The following is a 24660-nucleotide window of genomic DNA, read 5'->3' on the forward strand; positions in this document are numbered from 1 at the left end:
GGCAGAGGGAGAAGCAAGCTCCATGCACTGGGAGCCCGACGTGGGATTCGATCCTGGGTCTCCAGGATCGCACCCTGGGCCAAAGGCAGGCACCAAACCGCTGCGCCACCCAGGGATCCCTACATTTTTTAATATTGTGTATCTATTAACAAATTATTATAGTTATAATTATTTTTAATATTCTTCTTTTCAAATCTATACTAAAGTTATAGGTGATTTACTTACCACCATTACAATAGTAGAGTGTTCTGAATTTAAGTATATATCTATTTTTACCTATGAGTTTTATACTTTCCTATATCTTCATGTTACTAGTTAGCATCCTTTCATTTCAGCTTAAAGAAGTCCCTTTAACACTTCCTGTAAGGCCGGTTAGTGGTGATGAACTCCTTCTAGAGTCTCGGAACCTCTTTATCTGTCATTCATTTCTGACAGACAACTTTGCTGGGTAGAGTATTCTTGTTTGGAAGTTTTTTATTACAACACTTTGAATATATCATCCCACTCCCTTCTGGCCTGAAAGGTTTCTGTGGAGAAATCTGCTCATAGTCTTATGAGGGTTCCTTTATATGTTAACAAGATGCTTTTGTTTTGCTACTTTTAAGATTCTTTATTTTCGATTTTGGACAATTTAAATGCAACTTGTGGGCCTCTTTAGATTTATCTTTTTATAACTCTTTGGGCTACCTGTATCTGGATGTGTGTTTATTTCTCCCTACCTTAGCCATTATTTTGTTGAATAAACTCCTGCCCTTTTTTCCCTCTTTTCTTTCTAAGATCCCTATAATATTTATTATAAGTGGAGATGAGAATTTGGGAGGGAAGATATTTACCTTTCTTTTTTGCTAACTGTATTCTTTGTCTTTTGTTCATTTTTCTAATGAGATTTTTATCTTTTTCTTAAATTTTAAGAGCTTTTTGTATGTTTAAGTAAGTGTAACTATTCAAGATATATGATGTAAATACTTTTTACCAATTGTTATTTGTATTTGATTTTGCTTGTGGTGGTTTTTTTCTCCTATGCAAAAGTTGTTTTTAAAGTTTTACATGTCCAAATGATCACTTTCTTTTTCTTTTTTTTAATTTTTAAAAAGATTTTATTTATTTATTCATGACAGACACAGAGACACAGAGACATAGGCAGAAGAAGAAAGCAGGCTCTCCGTAGGGAGCCTGATATAAGAGTCGATCCCAGGGCCCTAGGATCACAACTTGAACCAAAGGCAGATGCTCAACCATGGAGCCATTTAGGCATCCCTGGTCACTTTATTTTTCTATTGTTTTTTGCTTTTGAATCATAGCTGACCAGATCACAAGGGAATTCATCTGTGTTTTCTTCTAATAATAGTATGATTTCATATTTTACATTTAGATGCCTAATTTATCTAGAGTTTATTTTGTTGTATTCTGTGAAGTTTGGATTTAACTTTATCTTTTTTCAAATAATTGTCCAGTTGTGCCAGTATAACTTTTTTAAAGTTACTTCTTTTCCCTATTTATTTATTTTTTTAAAGCTTTTATTTATTTATTCATGAAAGACACAGAGAGAGAAAGGCAGAGGAGCCTGATGTGGGACTCGATCCTGAGACTGCAGATCATGCCCTGAGCCAGGGGCAGATGCTCAACGGCTGAGCCACCCAGGCATCCCTCCCTATTTATTTTTGATGCTTCCTTTATCACGTACCAAATTTCCATATATTTTGCACCTTTTTGTTTTGTTTCATTAATGTGTCTGTCTATTCATATGTCATGACACTCTGTTTTGATTGGTGAAATTTTACACCATGTTTTCTTCTCTGGCAGAGTTAATTACCCTCCATCATTATTCTTTTTTTAATTGACTTCCCTGGCTATTCTCACATGCTTAATTTTTTTATTACCATCACATTGACTATTTTCAGGCATTGTTTCTTCTACTTCTTCTTCTTCTTCTTCTTCTTCTTCTTCTTCTTCTTCTTCTTCTTCTTCTTTTTCTTTCTTTCTTTCTTTCTTTCTTTCTTTCTTTCTTTCTTTCTTTCTTCTTTCTTTTTTCTTCTTTCTTCTTCTTCTTCTTTTCCTTCTTTCCAGGCATTGTTTCTTACATGGTCACTGGTTGTTTGTATAGTCATTGACTAAAGCAATGACAGCAATAAGGTGTCCTACTGAAACCTAAACTCTTTGAAACTTGTTTTATATTGTACACATATAAATGTAAAGTATGTTAAACTTATAAAATACCAAGATAGTTTTTTAAATGGGCAAAAATCATTTTATTAAGCTTTGTGAACAATATAGATAAATCTGTGTTATTCTCTCCTATTCTTTGTAGGTTTCAGAATTTCTCCATTATGAGTTCTTTGATAATTTTTCATTAGAATTTGATAGGTAAGGACTAACCCTAGCCCTTTGAACTCTGCCATTCCAATGACATAGGAGTCTTGTTATCATATTTGAATCCTCTTGCCTATCATATTTCTCCCTCTTATCTTTCCAGGCTGGACACTAGCCCAGCCTGGACACTAGCCCACTGGTCAGCTAAAAGGGATTACAATTATAAATGCTGTTTGATTCTATTTAACTATATTATGCTTGGATGGCATACTTGGATATTTGCTTAAGACCTTGTGTCAGTGAATTAAACACTGGAATAATGACATAGCGGTGCCTTTTCCCATTTAACAACATTACTCTACATTTTATTCTCATTAGCTTGGTATGTTTTGACATTCAAATTCACTTTCTCTACACATTATTTATCATACTTTTTTAAAGCAATATGGATATTCTCTTTAGTTTCTGCTTTTATATAATTGATTCCTCAGTGTTCTGCTTGAGTGGAGCCAACCTGACCTAAATTTTTGTATTTTAGAATTTAATACTTGGAGTATTGAATTCTAAGCTTTAAAAGGAAATTAAGTGGTAGGGTACTGCTATATTGAATCTGGTAATTTAATGAATATAGAAATATGGATAGTGAGAGAAAATGTTTTTATATCTTAGGGCTAAGTTATTTTTCCTGAAGACTTTTTTTTAAGATTTATTTATTTTGGAGAGAGAACAAGCAGAGCATGGGAGATAGAAGGACAGGGGGAGGAAGAGTCTTAAGCAGACTCTGAGCACAGAGCTTGACACAGGCTCAGTATCACAACCCTGAGATCACAATCTGAGCCAAAACCAAGAGACAGACACTCAACTGACTGCACTGCCCAAGTGACCCAATTTCTCAATATACAGTCAATTTCCAATCTATCATACTGTTATCCTTCCAGCACTACTTTTATCGGGTAGGGAATAAACTAGATATTGAAAAAGGGAAGCTCATTGTCCATTTCTGTCCATTGTAGCCCTGTCCAGCTTACTAAGGAGCTGATGGCTCTCAGTGTGCAAGTTCAGGCCCACTAGCCCTTGTACCAGCTGTACCTAGAGTAGTAATCTATGAGCCCCACACTAAGCAGATGTCTGTGGAGAGAGGAAGAGTTGTTCCAGGCGTTCTGTATGATTGGTATCTTAGGTTGTTGAGTGGGTCATGAGCAACCACATGAACATGGAGTCATGGTTATCTCTTCTAATCTCTGCCCTTTTTCTCACATTTCTTACCTTATATTCTCCCTTGGTATCATGGACATGGTGGGGCTCAAACCCTGGATTGTATTTCCTTGTAAGTGCCTTTTGGCCTGGCTCTTGGTAGGTCTGCTAACTTTAGCACTTTCTTCTGGCTGGGTTCCTATTGCAAACATGGTGACTTTCTTTGAAAGCACTGTGCTTTCCCTCACCAGGTAGAAGTATAAAACAAGTCTAGATTCACATAGTCTTGGATTCCATCCTAGGCTCCACCATTTAACTTTGTGATCTTAAACATGGAATTTTCCTACCTAAATACCAGTTTTACAATTTATTAAATGGGCATGTAATATCCCAATATAAGTCTTGAAGATTAGGTGAAATAAAGTATATGAAGAGCTTGGCACATACTATGTGCTTACTATATAATATGAAGTACAACTTCTCTCTTTCCTCTTAACTATAAATAGTGAATTTTGCTTGATGTTGCAAATGCCACCCTTAGCCACCTGATCAAACAAGAATATAGACACCAAGCCAGGCCAGAATTTAGCTGAATATGCCCCTTGGATACCTGACCACCCACTCAGAGGTCTCTGCATCAAGGCTCTGTAAATTCCAGGCTTACCCTGCTCTTCTTGGCAAATCACTGTCAAGGCCCCAGTATGCTTCACAGGCAAGGCCACACAGCTTAGAAATCCACTTCCTTTGGCTAAGTTTTACGGGAATAACTTACAGAATTTAACTTGTTATTGACATTTAATGTTATGGTTTTCCCATTTAACTTACAGAGGAAAAAAAGATGAATCACAACTGCCATTAGTCATGTTTTTTAAAAACAGTAGTAATACTGGATTCTCCTAACTTACTGGAAGTTGTTTCCAAACACACAAAGACATTTGGGTGAAAATTGAATGACTTTCTATCAGATTACTGTCTTCAGGACACTTTTAGAATGAATAGACTAATTTACATTTTAAGATAGAACAAAACCTTATTTTGGCATACTTAGGTGGTATGACCAAGTGCACAGTAGGCAAAAATGTGGCTTATTTACAGTAGACACAGCTGCAGTGAAGCTGGCAAAAGTGAAGTTGCTACTGCTCCAGCCTTCCTTCATTTTCTCTTAAATTTATATTGATATAAATATATATTGTCTAAAATAAGCCAGATTTTTTAAACATGATTCTTCTACTTTATGAATTTACTAAGTAAATATTTTATGGGCTTCTAAAACTGTATGTTCTCTCAGAATGAGTAAAAGGATTGTTTGGAGTTCTGCTTTTTATAAAGGTTACACAGTAGAGCTTCATTTAAACATAAAAATACATAAATTTGCCTATACCAGGGATCAAATCATGATCTTCACAATATAGTTACATATAGAAAAGCCTGACATAGAACTGTTAGGCTGTAAAAAGTGCTAGGCAGCAAGACTAATAGTCATAATAACATTACAAAGGGCATTATGAGTTACCCTGTGGTTTGTAGTATTTACTTTTTGTATACTGTTGATTCATTTAAATAAATATCAGTGATTTCTTGGCCCCTCTTAGATTTTAAATGCCAGATTACTGTTATTCCACATATTTACTTTAACGGAATTTGTGTAAATGAAATAAATACATAAAAAGTTAAACAAGATTATGTAAAGAGTATTCTGTGAATCTTGTAATACTAACATTAATCTTTTCACAGATGGTTATTTTCTAAAGAATATGTATCTATTAAAACTATATGAAAAAATCTAAATATAATCATTTGATCATTCTTAAATGTATATAAATAAAAATAGATGCCAACATTATTATTAGACTTCTTTTTGTTAGTTTTTTTAATCAACTAACCTGCCCACTTTTAAATAATAGAGGCTTAGATTTCCTGTTATAACTCTATACATAATAGATAGTTCAAAAGGCACTTATGATAATGGAGGCATTCTGTTTGTATAAAACTATTATAAAAATTTGAATCAATGAAGCTATTACATTTTGGAAAGATTTTTATGCCTTTTTTCTTCCTTTGACAATCTGCCTGATTCTTGGAAGAAGCACATCTTGATAAGCTCTATGCCCTTCCCCATCCATGCCATACCCCCCAGCCTAGGCAATTAAGAGTTCATTTTCGTGTTCACATCATTCTGTGTCACATAAAATCACTTAAACTCATCTTTGAAAATATTCTAGGCAGCAGTTTTTAAACTTTTTGGATCCAGAATTCTTTTACATTCTTAAAAGTTAATGAAGATATTAAAGGGCTTTTTGCTTGTCTGGACTATATTGATATTTAAATATCAGTATTTATTATATTTAAAAAGCTGAGAAATATTTCAAATATGTATGCATTCATTGGAAAAGTCTGTTTCTTTTTTTTTTCCTTTAGGGTGAAAGTCTATTTCCTATTAACATTAAATAACATATTTTTAGGAGGAAATAACTGTATTTTTTAAAACAAAATAGTGTGAAAGGAGGTCATTGTTTAACATGTTTGCAAATCTTGCCTTTTTGCTGTATTTGGTGTGTTGCAGTTGGTATTTTGGTTGATTTCTATGAAGCATACAGCTGCTTCACGTCAATATGTGATTGAAAAGAATGGAGTATTTTAAGAATTTTTCAGATAATTGTGGATACTCTGATACTAGATTAGAACTTGACCAATGGTAGTTTCATACAAGCTAATTTTATATTGACTCTGGATCATAAAAGTTTCAGTATTGAATATGAAACCATGTTCTCTTCTAATTGGTAGGAAAATCCACTGGTATATTTTGTACTTATCTTTTATCTGTGTACAGTTTTGTAATATCATGCCTTTTTATTCTGAATGTTTGCTGAGTTCTTACAGTCCTCCAAGTATTGACATATTTAGTGATACAATATAAAAATAAATCACATCTGTTATCACTGACCTCATCAGAAAAGTTTGTGAATATTGGTAAACTCTTAAGCGCATGACAGCAAATACAAGCTTTCTAAAATTTTATTTTCTCTTGAAAAAGCTCAAATTTTGTCCTGGGCACCAAAGGCTTTCAATTTTGTTTGAACTGGCAGGCTTCCTTGTTCATTTTCAAGAAAACTTCCGCTTAAAAATACCAAAGTCTAAATAACTAGAATTTGTCAGTTCATCATTCTCTCATGTAAAAATGATGTTTCATGACAAAAAAAAGGAACAAGCTCAGCTCTTAATGCACAATTTCCTTTAATTGTGACAGTCCCTGCCCTTTGGTATTCACTGCACTTTTTTATACATACTTCCCATTTCATAACACAGAATACAGAAGAGAGATCTACTCAGAGGGTTGAGATTTTATAAAATTCTCATTTTACCACTTTTTCAAGGATATCCTTAAATGAAACCGGCTTTTTAGTTTTTACTTTTGTAACTTAGGGTACATGGCAGCATGCGGAATCACCTGAAGTTCAGCGCCCCTGCTTGGATTCTCATTTAAGCTGCCAGCATTTTTAACCTATCAGTGCTTTGGCATCATCAGTGCAATTGTCAACATATAATATCTTTATATTATTAGGAAAATAATTTTTACTTGAGGATTCCTTCAAAGGGTCTTGGAGACCCCAGGGGTCCATAGACCTTACTTTAAGAATGGCTCTTAAGGGGAGAAGGTATAGGTCATAAAAAGAAGACTACAGTAAAAATTTTCCTAACCCTCCTCTAAACTGACTTGTGTAACCTTGGCAGCGACTACTCTCATAGAAGGCTGAGTGTCAAGGCCAGTTGTCTGCCCTCTGCTATGTCCATTCATCTCTAGAATAAGATAGTTTGCAAATGTCAGTGGTATTTGTTTTCAAATCAGTTTATGCCAATTTCAACAATACTTGTTCTTATACAATTTTAATATTATATAAATAGAATAAGTGTGAGTTCAAAAAGAAAAAGAATGGGGACACCTGGGTGGCTCAGCGGCTGAGCCCCTGCCTTCGGCCCTGGGTGTGATCCCCAGAGTCCTGGGATCGAGTCCCACGTTGGGCTCCCTGCATGGAGCCTGCTTCTCTCTCTGCCCCTCTCTCCCTCTCTGTGTCTCTCATGAATAAATAAATAAAATCTTAAAAAAAAAAAAAGGAAAAGAATGTATGTTTCTAAAACTAACTTAAATGGTTTGGAATTACTTACTGTAAAAGATTACTATCATAATTTAGTGTGGATGAGATTTGTTAAAGTTTAGGGGAAAAAAAACTTAAAAATCTGGAAGGATTCCACATTCCTTCACAGGTATTTTTAATTCCTATGTCATAGAGAAACTAAATTGTGAAACTAAGCTTGAAATTGTGATGATGTGTTTGTGTGTGTGCTTTGCAGAAAGAACCGCAATGACCTAATCTGTAGACCCACATTTAAAGAAAAGGCTTTTAGCTCACCTTCAAAAGATTGGTGAATGTGTATACACATAGATATTTTAAGCTGAAATAAAATTCATAAATTAATATCTATACTTTTTTCTTTAAATGATTCACCACTCAACCAACTTTTCCACTAGTAGATTTATTAACCAGTAGTAAGGATCACATTGAATCTGATAGTTTCTTTGCTGCCATCCATGAGCTAGAAGCAAATTTCCTTTGGTTTCCATGACAGTCAAATAATGCTCTCTCTCATCATGGCTCTTGGTATCTACGGCTGGGTCAGATTGTATTGGTAAAGGATTTAGATTACAATCTAAATTGTTATCTAAATAACAATTAGATATTAGATGTTTAGATTGTTATCTAAATAACAATGTAGATTGTTATCTAAATCCTTTTAGGAATGTAACTATTACAGGTCTGATATCATAATGATATAGTGTTGAGCTTGATTGTATAAACTTTTTTTTATTGGTGTCCTAGCATTTGTTGAGTTGAAAACTGCCTGGAATAAACAAGTGTAATGGGAGAGCTTGGAGATTTTCACAGAGATTGCATAATAATACTTCCCGAAGGATGAAAATTATAATAAATGTTCTTTGATCTATACAAATAAGTTCACTGGTAAAAAGAGAAATAAGTTCACTGGTTAATCAAATATGCCAGGGTTGGGCAGACAGTAGTGGTTCATTGATGTCAACTCTACCATAATAGGTGGACATGCTGTCATGTATAGATGCATCGTGACATGGCTCCAAGACACAGGCTGGGAAACAAATGACTCAGATTCTCTGCCTCACTCACCAACCACCAGGAGTCACTGAAGACTGTGTTCCTAACTCCCTGGCACTGAGCTTGCAGGAGATGTTGGTTTTTTCCCTAAAAGTGGGGAATTAATTCGCACTCTTCATAGTCTGTTTATAACCAGTACACACTAGCAAGCTGACGGGCAAGGTGGCTTTGTCTGTATCCAGATGGTTAAAAAAGTCATCAACCCTAGTTATGGGTTGCATAACTAGGCCATAGCACCAGGCCATAGCACCACAGCTAACCAAACACTGAAATAATGATTAGGTACCAAGAGATTGCTCCAGATTTCTGATTTTGTGATGATAACTTACTCACTGTTAATAGTGTGGCCTAGATTTATAGGCCTGTTCCTTCATTTTTCCTCTTTCCAAAACGGTTTGCTGAGCATCTTCTTTGTGTCAGACACTATTATAAGATTAGGGATCCAGTAGTGAATAAAAGAGAGAAAAAAATAAAACCTTAGACTTGTAGAACTTAAAATCTGGTAGAGGATACATAAACATATACACACACAACACTAAGGCAAAAAAGTGAGAAAGGGAAATGAGATACCATCAGTTGGGGAGTGATGTTGAAATTCTGCAGCATGGGCAACCCTGGTGGCTCAGCAGTTTAGCGCCACCTTCAGTCCAGGGCGTGATCCTGGAGACCGGGAATCGAGTCCCACATCGGGCTCCCTGCATGGAGCCTGCTTCTCCTTCTGCCTGTGTCTCTGCCTCTCTCTCTCTCTCTCTCTGTCTCTCATGAATAAATAAATAAAATTTTAAAAAAGAAATACTGCAAAGTGACCACAGACCACAGAAGGCATCATATAAACTCCTAAAAGAAGAATATAGTCTAGAAGAGATGGTCTCTCATAATATTAAGTGTTCTTGTCTTGAGATCGATGGGGTTTGTATGGGAGAAATACTGCATCTTCATTTTCATTGACTCTAACTGAAATTTAGCAATTCTTCCAAATCTTGAACATAGATACCCCTATAGTAATATTGGGAGAACTTACAACTTTGACATAGGTAAGTATCACCTGATATTTTCATATCACAATATAGTTATTGTAGATACTATTGTTTATGCTTATCACTACTTATAAATTATAGTAGTTACTGTCCCTGCTATTAAATCTTATTTTTTAGTACCGTAATAAAGCACAGAGATCACAATTTTTTCCAAAAATCTGTATTGATAGATACATGTCAAAGTAACAGATTTCCTTATATCCCTTTGTATTCTATCTTATGAATTTTCAAACACTGAGAAAGAGGCCGAGGCTTCACCAGATTGCCCAGAGGTCAAGTGGTTCATGGCATAGAAATATTAAGCTTTCATTTAATCCCCAATCAAGAGTATTCTTCCACCGCCCACCTGTACAGCACACTCTTCACTCGTGTCTCTGTCCCAGAGATTATGCAAATACATCTTGAGCACATGGGGAGGGCTTTCTGGATAGATAGTTCCACGGAATTGTGATTGTGAAAGATCCCTTCGAAGCTTCCTGTGTAACGCAGGTCATGCACTGTTAAATAAAACATTGCAGAATAATGTAGCCAGCCAAGCAGAAACTTGGCTTCCTAGAAAATAACGGTTTCATACTTCACAGGTCAGTTTTTACACTTCTCTGAAAGATACTTAAAGGAACTTAAAGGCAGTGCAGTTCATCTTACAAGAAGGAACAAGATGTAAAGATCTGAGTTAGAATCAGTTCATTTCACTAACACCAGATTTTTAGCCACTCTCCTCACTCTCACTCTCCTCGTGGCCTTGACCAAGTGGGTCTGTCCAGATTGAGAAGTCATAAACTATAAGCCAGGATACCTTCACCTGGTCCAGCCTGTGGGAAATAGGATGGGATACATGCTTCCACTGGTTTGCCAAGGCGGCCGAAAAACAGAACTGAGAACCTCTTATTTGTAAAGAGGGTAGTGTGAGTAGTAGTTAAATAGATGTTTCTGAGATTTTGCCCTGCTACTACATGTTATGTGCCTTAGATCTATTTTAATATATTCTTCTACCTCTCATCAAAAATAAAAAGTCAAAAGTAAAAATTCTCAACATCTTGATGTGGCCAGAAAGCTGACAGAGGAAAGCATTCGCTCTAAAATTTTCACACGAGACAGACTTTATGCTGTGTCTAATGTGGAGGGAAGCTAATTATGAGGCATTAAACCTCTTAGATTGTATCTTCCATTGTGCCCTTTCCTCCTAAGAAACAGACCCTCGAAAAGTGTGATAAATGCTGTGGGACTGTTGCACTCATTCATGTGGTTGATTTTCCTTGGCAGGCTGGTGAAAGATGCTCCTTGGGATGAAGTCCCGCTTGCTCACTCTCTGGTTGGTTTTGCCACTGCCTATGACTTCTTGTACAACTACTTGAGCAAGACACAACAGGAAAAGTTTCTTGAAGTGATTGCCAATGTGTCCGGATATATGTATGAAACTTCATACAGGAGAGGATGGGGATTTCAGTACCTTCACAATCATCAGCCCACCAACTGCATGGCCTTGCTCACAGGAAGCCTTGTTTTGATGAATCAAGGTGCGTATGAATACAGCTGAGGGAATGCCCAAGCCAACATCTGTCACCGTTGTCTTGTGAGCAGAGCATTTTTATACCTAGCCTTCATACATGTTCATACTTGGATCCTAACTGGACTCACGAGATGAAGTAATATCCAGGGCTTCTCTTAGACAGTTGAGAGACATCTATTCTTCATTTCTGCTAGTTACATCAGCCTGCAGGTTATTTAAGTAAGGCTTTGGATCGTGTCAAGCCATATCCCTACAGCATGCAGTCAGTGGTGAATATTCATTTCCCCAGAGAATTTTGACTGTGAAGACAGCCTTCCTGGATAAACGTAGTAGTTTTTAAAAGCTAAATAGGTGGTTTATTATTTCAAATGAATGTTCTTTGGATACAGATGTGCATCATTACAACACCAATTTTTTCTCTAAGGACTTAAAACAACCAGTCTAGATCATTTAGGTCAAATTTGGAGATGACTTTTGTGGGTCACATAGCTACTTTGCTTTAATGTCCTAACATAATTGCTGATATTTACATTTTCTCTGTTCTTGTAATTCTGAATTAATTAAAACACCTATGAAAGTCTATGTATGATTTAATTAGACTATATTTAAGAAAAGCAGCCCTAAGATCACAGTGAATTATTAGGATATTAAGTATATACTTGGAGCCCACAAGTCTAACAGAACTCTTGACCACTTACCCACAAGAATTACTATGCATTTTGTAGATTATCCAGCATCAGATTTCCTTAAGTCTGGCTTTCTCCCTTATCTTATCAACCAGCCATCATTTTCAATTAGTCTTAAAGGAAAAGAAACTAATATGAATCAAACATATGACATGTGTTCATCCTTGTTCCTATTTAATTTAATTGTCCCATCAGCCATATAAGGTAGCTGGGATTTGGACCAGTTCTGGCCAAACTCAAAGTTCACTCTCTTTCCACTATATTTTGTTGCCTCTCTTGGAGTAGAGATTCAATTTATAGTAATTTAAGGAAAGCTTTATGAGGGCCAAGTTTCATCCTAGCTCCTATAGCCCTCTAATCTCACAGAAACAAACAAGATTTAAAAGATCAAAATGCAAAAAAAAAAAATTAATAAAATATCAAAATACACATCTTCAACTATTTATAAATAAATCCCAAGTCCTGTGAAAAGACATCATCATGAAATGGTGGAAGGAACCCAGGATAAGCTAGCTCTCAGCCTGGAGTCTTGGGTTTTAGTCTAGTATAGTATTATTTCTTCATATAAACTTTTAGTTATTTAGTAGCTGGAATAGAGCTTATTTCTTCATTCTTCATGGTAGGTAAGATTACTCCAGTAACCTGCAGGCATCGAAAATACTGGTTCAGATTGGGTCAAAATGTATAATTCTCCTCTGGCAGGAGTTTCCATGTGCAATTATTTCCTATTACAGTTGTGGGTTGCTCAGGGATACAGTGTTGCAGAATCGCCACATAGGAAATGCACATATTTATAAGATGATTGGACAGAGGAAAAGGTGAAATCTCTGGCCCTGCCCATCCCAGTTAATAATCAGGCTTATAATCCTGCCTTTCTAGGCATGCTCACTACCGTTAGGAGCTACCTCACAGGCTGTTTCGACAATCCCATGTTCCCCAGACCAGCCTCATAGATGCTTGGGGAGCTTAGTGTACTGACACTTCCCATTGGACTCACATACAATCTCAGAAGTGGGAGAATTAGAATGTTCTCTCTGATGTCCTAACTCTGTCTAAGGCTTGGTGCATAGGGACCACGGGATCACACAGAAGCAGCTTACAAATCAGTTGGAAGGAAGACATATGAAATGTCTAAATGAATATGCAATGAGATAAGGGATGTCATGAAGCTATGGTTAAATATCAATTGAGTGTATTGAGTTTAATTCAGGACAACAATGTTCTTTAGGTGAGTTTGAGAAGGTTCATAGAACTTTGAAAGATAAATAGGATATGGATAACTGAAAATAATGAAGAACATTCCAGCAGGGTGTATGGCTGGTGGTAAAGCACAGGGCATAGCATCAATAACAATATCAACGCCTGAAAACAATATTGCACTGTATGTTAACTAAAATTTAAATAGAAATAAAATAACAATATCAGTGCCTCATATTGACAGATTTGAAGTTTACAAAGGTAGACATTGCCTCATTATCTCCTGAACAAGATGGTTGTAAGGGAAAAAAACAGGGAAAACCAGGTAATGTGATACCAGGGAGCAGTAAGTAGCAGGACTGATTATAAGCATTCCATTGGAGTCTGGTTAGAGATGGAGGATACAAAGAAGAAAAAGATGAAGACGACTAGAATTTTAAACCCAAATGATTACAGAATGGAAACTAAAAGCTATCCAGAAGACTGGCATGTCAGGTGTAGAGCTGGATAGGAGGAGTCAGGGTACATTCACAGCCACCTCTTCAAGTTGAGCCTGAGATCAGTGCTGCCCTCATGAGATGGGATCCAGGTCTGACAGAGTCTGGGACCTTGGATTCATGCTGAGATCTGGTGGTCCTGGGGCCCCTGGAAGCCCTCACACCCAAAACACGAGCACAGTAGGCTATGGTAGTGTTCAACACTGGTGATCATACACATCTGGGGAGCAAAGCAACAAGACTCCATCCACATCAGGAGGCAATGAGCTTAATTGTATCCTTACCAGTTGTATGTATTAAATATAAGCACACAAAACAAAATTGAAATCTAAAGACCTAGATTCAGATCAAAGGTTATGTTCATTTTTTGGTCATGTGTCAGAGGTCTTGAACAAGTCAAGCTTTCTGTAATTCTGGAGTAATAATGCCTAATTGAATTAGTAAAAGGATTAAGTAAGGTTGTGTTCAGTGCTGTGTAAATTACAAATATTTTAGAAATGCAAGTTGTTATTATTACCTAAATGCTAGTCTTGCAAGAATTATAAAAAGCTAGCAGTTTTGAGTCAAAAGTATTTCATAAAAATTTTAAGGCCTTTAATTTTTAGTTGCAGAAGTAGAAAAATGTGACAGGTTGAAGTGCTTGCACAAAATTTTGTAGCTCATTTTTTTGGCATATTTGGCACTCCCAGTTGGTTTTCTTTTTTTAATTTTTATTTTTAAAATTTTTGTTTATTTTTTCCAGTTGATATTTTTCACTAGATTTTTTATTAGATTGTCACTCCAGTGGTGCCTCAACCTACTGTGCTACCTTTTGAGATCCTGTGGAATCTAAAGGCACATACAGGATGAGAAATTGTCTTCTAATGAAGGAACAAATTGAAGACTATCTGCTTAACTTGTATAGTATTTGCAGCTTGTTAAAAATCCTATAAAATAATGGCACAATTTATATGAATGATAAGCTTCAAAAATATTTTCAAGTAGTGGTTTTTAGAAAAACTGAATAGAAGTCTCAATATACAGATCTTTTTAATATATACAATATAAATATCAGATTGATCTTATTTACCTATCTGAGAGAGCGAGCAAGAGCATGTGTAAACAGAGAGTGGGGGAGAGGGGCAGAAGGAGAGGGACAAGCAGACTCTGCACTCAAGAAAGAGCCCCACCACCTGAGCCGAAACTGAGAGTCATTTAAACTGACTGAGCCACCCGGTACCCCCAGATCTTTTCTTGTAAACTTAAAGTTATATGCAGTTTGTAATCTTAGATGTGATGGGATTTCAAATTTATTATAGATTAGATGAGAAACTAATACTCATTTCAAGGTTTATCTTCATTTAATTAATAACTGACTTGTATTCAAGAACTTTTTAACTTATATCACAGACCCGACACAAACCTGGATTAGCAAAATGTGATTTATAATGTTGGTAGGTGAGAGTTTTACAAAATGCTATTTGCACTGTAGTCAGATAACTCAGAGGGTTTTATTTGGCCATAATTTTCCCTACGCTTCATTGCAGCCATAGTCATTGTTTCCATGTGTTTTCATTCTCCAGGGTATCTTCAAGAAGCCTATTTATGGACCAAACAAGTTCTGACCATCATGGAGAAGTCTCTGGTCTTGCTCCGAGAGGTGACAGATGGTTCCCTCTACGAAGGAGTTGCATATGGCAGCTACACCACTAGATCACTCTTCCAGTATATGTTTCTGGTTCAGAGGCACTTTGACATCAACCACTTTGGCCACCCATGGCTTAAACAACACTTTGCATTTATGTATAGAACCATCCTACCAGGTATAGTGAAGAATCATTAACTATTACAGTTTTTTCTAATTATGAAACTGGGTTAGACTAGGAAGAGAAATGTGGAGTTTGATATTGAAATAAAACGGATTTTTTAATAAAAAATCAAGGAATTCAAGAGTTGCGTATAACCAGAGCATTTGGGAAGTTATTATGAAGATTTGTGATTTATGTATTATAAAGCTCAGAGCATAATGGATGGATCAAATATAATTTGTAGCTCCCACAGCACTTTTATTTTTGTAGATGTAAAACTTGGGTACATATATAAACTCATTTTCTTGAATCTTAACAAATTATAAACATTTATGGTTACATGTTAATTTTCCTTTACATGCAATCCCAAATTGATCCTCTTTTGTTTTTTAGTTTTTTTATTTTCAAACTGTTCAGATACTCAAAATGAAAAATTATACCTACATATTTGTTGGAGCTTTAATCTTTTCTTTAAATAGTTTACTGAAATAAATAGTATAAAATAGAAAAAAATGAAAAATGAATTGTTACAAAACTTCTAATTCCTTGTTGCCATGTAGCTCAGCCTTCTAAGAGAACTAGCTCTAAAAAAAGATGTATATGATTTAGGAACACTTTCATTTCTAGAACAGCCTTATAACTCTTTGTTTCTAAACAGGACTAAGATGTCAGAAAAAGTTTAGTAGGTATATTTTCATCAGGATGGGGATTTTTATAACACCCAAAAAACAGATAATCCAGTTGATAAATGGGGAAAGACATGAATAGTTTTCCAAAGAAGACATCCAGATGGCCAACAGACACATGAAAAGATATTCAACATCACTCATCATCAGAGAAATACACATCAAAACCACAAAGAGATCCACTTCACACCCGTCAGAATGGCTAAAATTAGCAACACAAGAAACAAGTGTTTGCAAGAATGTGGAGAAAGGGGAATCCTCTTACACTATTGGTGGGAACACAAACTGGTGCAGCCACTCTGGAAAATAGTATGGAGCTTCCTTAAAAAGTTAAAAATAGAGCTACTCTATGACCCAGCAATTGCACTACTAGGTATTTACCTAAAGGATACAAAGATACAGATTCTAAGGGGCACATGAACCCTGATGTTCATAGCAACAGTATCAATAATAGCCAAACTGGAAAGAGCCCAAATGTCCATTGACTGATGAACAGATAAAGGAGAGGTGGTGTATATATATAATGAAATATTATTCAGCCATCAAAAAGAATGATATCTTGCCATTTGCAACAACATGGATGGAGCAAGAGTGTATTATGCGCTAAATGAAATGAGTTAGAGAAAGACAAATACCATATATTTCACTCATATGTGGTGGAATTTAAGAAACAAAAGATGAACATATGGGAGGAGGGGGGAAAGAAAAAAGAGAGAGGAAACAAGCCATAGGAGACTCTTAAAGATAGAGAACAAACTAAGGGTTGATCGGAGGAGGTGGTTGGGGGATGGGCTGGATGGGCAATGGGAATTAAGGAGGATGCTTGTAATGAGCACTGGGTGTTGATTGTAAGTGATGAATCATTGAATTCTACTCCTGAAGCTAATATTGCACTGTAGGTTAACTAGAATTTAAATTAAAATTTGAAAAGAAAAAAAAAAAAGGAAACAAAGATGGGGATTTTTTCCTCCAGTGAAATGCAATTTTTAGGTAGTGATTCTAGATCTACAGTAAAGAATCCAGTCTATAAATCTTTTGGCTCTGGTTGCATATATATGGACTGAATAGAATCTCCATTAGTGCGTTAAATATCCAAAAAGTAACGCAGAGCAAAAGAATCATAAGATTTTTAAAGTTTAGTTGAGACTTAACTTTCAGAACCCTAGTGTTTTATTGCTTATTCTTAGATAGGCAGGAGAGGCCTGTTTTGTAGTTTATCTTGATAGACAAAGGCCATCTAAAGCCAGGGACCTTGGAAGAGGTCTCAGTGCTTTGTAATTTGATCTGAGATCTGACAGCCAGCCATATCACTGCTGTGAGCTGTTTGTGACTGCCTCCTAAACTGGAAAGACAGTATGAACACCTCTAAGAGGAAGATTCATGTATTTGTGTCAATTAATCCAGCAAACCCTTATTGAATAGCTATGTTCCAGGCACTGTACCAGGCAGGGGATTCAAAGAGAAATAAAACATACTTGCTTTCAGGGAATTTGCAGATTAATAGAAGACTCAGAAAATCACATTTTACCATAAGGACTCACTCTGAATAGCATTTACTAAACTGATAGAAGCAAAACACATCAGCTGTAAATTATGTAAATATGATCATGGTATCATTTTAGAAGGGATTGTATATTAAAAGTCAACTTGTTCTCAACAACCTTTCTCTCTTTTTTTTCCCTCTCCAATGGCTATTCTAGTAATGATTATTCCTGTCTGGCCCAGAGTTGTGTCCCATTCCTTTTCAAGAACACCTGCATATCCAGTCTTAACCTGCTTTTGTTTTGCTGTATGATCTTTGCATTTCCTCTCTTTAACTTCCAGCAGTACATATTAGCACGATCTTCTATGGGAATTATTAAATTTCCTTCCTATAGAACTGCAGTGTCTTCTTTAAGCCTTATAACTTCCACTTTTTTGGGTTGCCAAATTGAAGCACCTTATGTCGTTATCTTGGTGTGGAAAGTTGGTTGAGTTGGTAGGAAAGCTGATGCTCATTCCAGGTTCAGGAGCTCACCATGCACCAGAGGAGAGTATATGTGTCTGCAGTTATAATGACACATAACATGGACATTGGAAAATGAGGAAGGTGGGGTGTATACTAAGCATTAAGAATTGTGGCACTTCCACTACCAAAGATAAGTTACCACACAGCAAATACAAACTTGCACACTAGATTTGTGGAGGACCTTCAGAGGGAGTATCATTAACTATTCTGGGGTGAAGCATGGACATCATGCTTTTTGGGTTTTTTTTTTTTTTAATCTAAGATACACAGTTGATTCTAATTTGCAAGCAGGATTGAAAATCATTGTTTAGATCTTTATGGGAGCGTGCAGTTTTAAATTTATCTTAATTCTGTCAAACTTCCTTCCCCAGGGTTTCAAAGAACTGTGGCTATTGCAGACTCAAATTACAACTGGTTTTATGGTCCAGAAAGCCAATTAGTGTTCCTGGATAAATTTGTCATGCGTAACGGCAGTGGTAACTGGCTGGCTGACCAAATCAGGAGGAACCGTGTGACGGAAGGTCCAGGGACACCATCCAAAGGGCAGCGCTGGTGTACTCTTCACACAGAATTTCTCTGGTAGGACATGCTGAGCTATCTTTAAAAAGAAATTGTCCCAAGAGGTACAGTGTGCTAGTTTTCTGCATTTAAAAATAGAAAAACTAAGACACTTTGTAATCCCTTCTCCATATGCCACCTCAGCACTGGCAGTTTTAATTCCTGTCACAGCGTTTGACACTCTGCTAGAGACATTTCCTTTCATAGATGTGCATGTTTTAACTTACATCATTTTTGAGATCACATAAAGATAAAAAGCACAAAATTTAGACTGGGTTATTCCGACAATCACACCAAAGAAATAAATAAATAAAGGTAGGATAATGTTTTGTTTTAGTAAATGGAGCATTATAATCTTCTAATAACAAAACTGTTACTGAATTTTCAAAACTGTGTAAAATTGTTTGACAGTATTTGACAGTTTCACTTTGATAATAAAAGAACCATGTAATTTTTTCTGCCTTAATCTTTTAAGCCCAGAAAGAGAAGCCAGTCTCCTTTTTAAAGTACTGCCAAATACATTGTTGGCATCCAATAAATTAAAATAAAAATTACAGGGAACTGGTTACTCATTAATCCTTGATGTCTTTTCAAGCTATTGAAATGTGTATTCAATTCCAAAATAAGCTTCTGTGGTTTGATTTGCTTCTCATCATAATTTTTTTTCTAGTTTAAACAATTAAGAACAAAAACACTAATAAAGTTATAACTGGTTATAATTTAACCAGCATTTTTAAAAACTATTACAGTTGAAGTAGATATATTAACATATAACAATTCATGACTCCTGTTAGGGGTGTGATGTAATTATTTAATACTGATTTCACTTACCCTAAATAAACAACCAGGAGTGTTCTATAAACCTGACTCTAGGTGTCAGATTAATGCTAAGTCTAACTTGGTTCAAAGTCTGCCATTCATAGGAATATGCAAACTGACCACAGAGAAGTATGGCCAATTCATCTTGTGTCTGGATTTGTTAAATCACAATAATTAAGCCAACATTATTAACTAGACCTGAGTAGAGACACAGTTTCTGATGGCCTGAGACCGTAGAACAACAGACAAAACGGCCAAAATCAAACACCAGTAATACTAACCATAGGTGATTGATTCATTTTAGAGAGAAGTATCTAAGAGCTAATAGTATAGGCCTGCCTTTCTTCCCTTGAGGAAATCATCTAAACCTGTCTGAATGTTATCTCAAATCATCAAAAGCAAATAATCATGTTTCGGGGCCCCTCTCTAACTCAGAAACCTGTGTTCTTAATCGCTGCGGAAGTTTAATGTTAACTATTGTATAAATTTAATAATAAACATTTGTCATAAATAAAAATGAGAGGCCATTTTTTTGTCCAAAGTCCATGATATCATCTGAAGATTAAAACAAAGCCTGTGGTTGTTGGTAGGCAGTAGTAGCCACACTTATAATCTCCCAGTATTAGTAGTTTCTTGAATTTTATCCACTTATATTCTTAGATGTGGTATCAGCAGTAAATTTTATCTAATATATGAAGTTTAATTCTATTAAAATTAATTTTTTAGAGGGCGAAAAGTACTCTACCAAGCTTTCAGTGTCAGTTGTCACAGAACAATACTTCCTTACAAGTCTAGGCTTGTTAGAATCTAGATCCTAACATGGGGTTCTCAAGAATAGGAGCCCCTAAGACTAGAAGTTTAGAAGTGTAATTCTATGAGCCCCGGTCCTTCGGATGGCAGCTCTGAAATCATTAAGTGAAGAAGGTCCATGTGGTGATTAGAGGCAACAGTCATTCAGGCTCAAACCCAAGGATCACAGGTAATGAAGATAGACTCCTCTCCCCCTCACGAAGGGTGTTCCCCCATGCATGCTCATCCATGGGTTTTCCACGTGTCCCTCCTCCAGAAGCCACTGCCAGCACTCTGGGTATCATTTGTGGTGTTTCCTCCAGCCACAGTGCAAAGTGGCATAACAGTACTGACGGGTTATTTTAACTTCCACCAGAAAACCATTTAATTTTGAAAAACTAATCCTTTCAGGTACGATGCCAGCTTGAAATCTGTTCCACCTCCGGATTTTGGCACCCCTACATTGCATTATTTTGAAGACTGGGGTGTTGTGACTTACGGAAGTGCCCTGCCCGCAGAAATCAACAGATCTTTTCTTTCTTTCAAGTCGGGAAAACTTGGGGGCCGTGCAATATATGACATTGTCCACAGAAACAAATACAAAGATTGGATCAAAGGATGGAGAAATTTTAATGCAGGGCATGAACATCCTGATCAAAACTCATTTACTTTTGCTCCCAATGGCGTGCCTTTCATTACTGAGGCTCTCTATGGGCCAAAGTACACCTTCTTCAACAACGTTTTGATGTTTTCCCCAGCTGTGTCAAAGAGCTGCTTTTCTCCTTGGGAGGGTCAGGTCACGGAAGACTGCTCTTCAAAATGGTCTAAATACAAGCATGACCTGGCAGCCAGCTGTCAGGGGAGGGTGGTTGCAGCAGTGGAGAAAAACGGAGTGGTTTTCATCCGAGGAGAAGGCGTGGGAGCTTATAACCCACAGCTGAATCTGAAGAATGTTCAAAGGAATCTGTTCCTCCTGCATCCACAGCTGCTTCTCCTTGTGGACCAAATACACCTGGGAGACAAGAGTCCTCTGGAGACGGCGGCAAGCTTCTTCCACAATGTGGATGTCCCTTTCGAGGAGACAGCGGTAGATGGGGTCCACGGGGCTTTCATCAGGCAGCGGGACGGTCTCTACAAAATGTACTGGATGGACGATACTGGCTACAGTGAGAAAGCAACCTTGGCTTCAGTGACGTACCCTCGGGGCTATCCCTACAATGGGACAAACTATGTGAATGTCACCGTGCACCTCCGGAGTCCCATCACCAGGACAGCTTACCTCTTCATAGGGCCATCGGTAGATGTTCAGAGCTTCAGCGTCCACGGAGACGCCCAGCAGCTGGACGTGTTCATAGCCACCAGCCAGCATGCCTACGCCACTTACCTTTGGAGCGGAGAGACCGCGGGACAATCCGCCTTTGCACAGGTCATTGCAGATCGTCAGAAAATTCTGTTCGACCGGAGCTCGGCCATCAAGAGCACCACCATGCCGGAGGTGAAGGACTATGCCACTGTGGTGGAACAGAACCTGCAGCGTTTTAAGCCCGTGTTCCAGCTGCTGGAGAAGCAGATCCTGTCCCGGGTCCGCAACACAGCTAGCTTTAGAAAGACTGCCGAGCGCCTGCTGAGGTTTTCAGACAAGAGGCAGACGGAGGAGGCCATTGATAGGATTTTTGCCATATCGCAGCAGCAGCAGCAGCAGCAAAGCAAGTCAAAGAAAAACCGAAGGGTAGGCAAACGTTATAAATTTGTGGACGCCGTCCCTGATATTTTTGCACAGATTGAAGTCAATGAAAAAAAGATTCGACAGAAAGCTCAGATCTTGGCACAGAAAGAACTGCCCATAGATGAAGATGAAGAAATGAAAGACCTTTTAGACTTTGCAGATGTGACATATGAGAAACACAAAAACGGTGGTGCCCTGAAAGGCCGGTTTGGACAGGCCCGGATGATGACAACAACGCGCAGCAGAGCCCCGTCGCTGTCATCTTCCTACACCAGACTGTTCCTGATCCTGAACATTGCTATTTTCTTTGTCATGTTGGCAATGCAACTGACTTATTTCCAGAGGGCCCAGAGCCTGCATGGCCAAAGATGTCTTTATGCAGTCCTTCTAATAGATAGCTGTATTTTATTGTGGTTGTATTCTTCTTGTTCCCAATCACAGTGTTAGCACTAAAGCTATACATTGTTTGGTCATTTTGTGGTCACAAGAGTCTATGCAAAAAAAAAAAAAAAAAAAATCCCTAGTTTGTTACTGGACTTTTTAATCTCAGATTCCTTTTAACAAATTAAGAAGAAGATACTTTCACACAAGAAGCCAGGGATATGGAGAAATCAGAATTGGAAAGGCAAAGATTTATCAGAGGAATAAGAGTAGCTTGGTTGTCCCATGGTGTTTCTGGAAGTATTTGGCGTGGCTAATTTAGTGGTACACATAATACTACTCTTCAGAAGAAACAACAAGTCTGGTTTTAAGGAAAAGATTTAGATAGATTTGGGTTTTATTGATATTAATTTAATGCTATTAGCAATTTCCAGATACTATTTTATGGAAAAGACTGAAGCACACAGTGCTGAGAAATTCAGAAAAAATTTAAATGGTGTAGTCATGGTGAAAAATAAGTATTATTAAGTCCTGGTATGGTGGTGTTAACTTTCTTGACGAGTAGTTCATTAGTTAAATGAAAACAGGATCTCCATATTGGATTACTATTCGGACAGCACAATAAAATGATGCCAGACAATCATTAAAATTTTTAAATATATTTTCAGTAGAAAAACATATCAGTGAGTGAATATTTCCTTGATGTTGGTCTCTGCAGACACATAATGCATCAGTTGGTTGTTCAATAAGTAAGACAATTACAGGTAACTTAATTTTCTATTTTCCACATATGGAAAACTGTTGTACAGTTGAGCCAGTGGCTCAACTTGAAAATGAAATATTTTATATCCCAAACATTGATTTCAATACCAAAGAAGATTGGGAAGCTAAAATTTGGATATGATTCTTATGTTTTTTTAATAGAAAATGTTAAGTTTATTTTGCTAAATAAACATCGTAATTATGATTTATCTATAGAGTCTTCTTTGTTCTATTACATTAAACACATTTGCAACAGCTTTGAAATCCTTGAAGAGAACTGTTTATTTGGGCACGCATTAATTAAATTTGTTAAGTAGTGTTTGAATTGAAAGAAGTAATTTCTCTGCTTATTTACCTTTTAGTTGTCTAGACATAGTTTAAACATTTAAAACAAAAGCCAACTTCTGATATTTAAGTAATTAAAGACATAAAATCTTCATAGTTCTTGTCAAGCAAGTTCTCAGGTGGTAACAGGAGCACAGAGTGCTGGAAACATGTTCCACGGTTTATATTTCAGCAGAAGAAAGTCACCTACTTATAGGGAACTTAAGAGTAAATTAACTTATATTCCATATATTTGAGTCTTGCAGACTTCCTTGAAACCAGAAAATACACTTGGCTCAAAGTTTAGTAAGGACACACTCGCTGATTTGTAGGTCTAAAGTAATAATGGCAATATTTTCTCTTAATTAGTCCTTTATATTCGTGGAAATACCAGTATGTGACAGAAAATGGGCATAAGGAAACCCTTAGAAACATCTTTTTGCAGTTCTAATTCTGAACCTTCTTACACAGAGAAAACACAAGTTTTGACTTCACTCTTTACGCTTGGCATCTAGAAGATGACTTCTAAGGGGAAGTATTTTTTCTTCTTTTGTGGAGGAAGTCTCTAGGGAGGATGTCATTACACACTGTTTAAAAGAATAATGTTTTCAAAAGAATAATGCTTCCGTTTGTCCTGGGAAGGATGGATGCTGTTACTGGGATTTAAACTTGCTTTATGTGACAGATTCTCCGTTTACTTAACCTCATTCAACATTCCTCTCTTCTCTTTCTCATTTGAGAAGATGAATTGTCTGAAACGATCAAAAGCAAATTTTGAAAAAAAGGGAAAATTGCTCTTTGAGGCTACCAAAGCGAACCTGATCTCAGATCCAAAAACTCAAGGCATGCTTTCTAATACGGATAGAAAGTGCAAGTGAGTGCCAAATCCAGCTTACCTTTTGTTTTCATTAGGTTAGGGCAAACAGTAAATTAGTCATCATAGCATGCTGCAGTCTAACATGTTAGTTCATTCTTTAATTTTTAAAAATATGATAATCATGGATCTTTGAAACAAAATTGATTAAATGGTTTTTTTTTTCTTCCAATTGGACCTCTAATTCACTTAAAAAGAAATTTCCACAGGCAATGACTTAAGTGGTTAAGTTAAAAAAAATGCTGAAAGGAAGCACAACTCTTTATAATGAGACATGTTTTATATCATATTTGAATTAAACTAAGGAACTCTTTGTATCTTCCAGAAAA

At 36.6% G+C, this 24660-nt stretch overlaps 1 protein-coding gene across 5 annotated transcripts in view; it reads left to right on the top strand.

Moving 5' to 3' along the window:
* DSE (dermatan sulfate epimerase) overlaps nucleotides 1–23342 on the top strand; it is an 81258-nt gene extending 57916 nt beyond the window's left edge. For all 5 annotated transcript variants that reach the window (XM_077900196.1, XM_077900193.1, XM_077900202.1 and 2 more), the window contains 4 exons: nucleotides 10991–11244; nucleotides 15180–15419; nucleotides 18470–18677; nucleotides 20676–23342. In XM_077900196.1, coding sequence (XP_077756322.1) covers nucleotides 10991–11244; nucleotides 15180–15419; nucleotides 18470–18677; nucleotides 20676–22437 — 2464 coding nt within the window. In that variant the 3' untranslated portion in view covers nucleotides 22438–23342. The remainder of the gene's footprint in view (nucleotides 1–10990; nucleotides 11245–15179; nucleotides 15420–18469; nucleotides 18678–20675) is intronic.
* Nucleotides 23343–24660: the final 1318 nt, after the last annotated feature.

Source organism: Canis aureus, chromosome 1 (genome assembly GCF_053574225.1).
Source record: "Canis aureus isolate CA01 chromosome 1, VMU_Caureus_v.1.0, whole genome shotgun sequence".
Taxonomy (NCBI): Eukaryota; Metazoa; Chordata; class Mammalia; order Carnivora; family Canidae; genus Canis; species Canis aureus.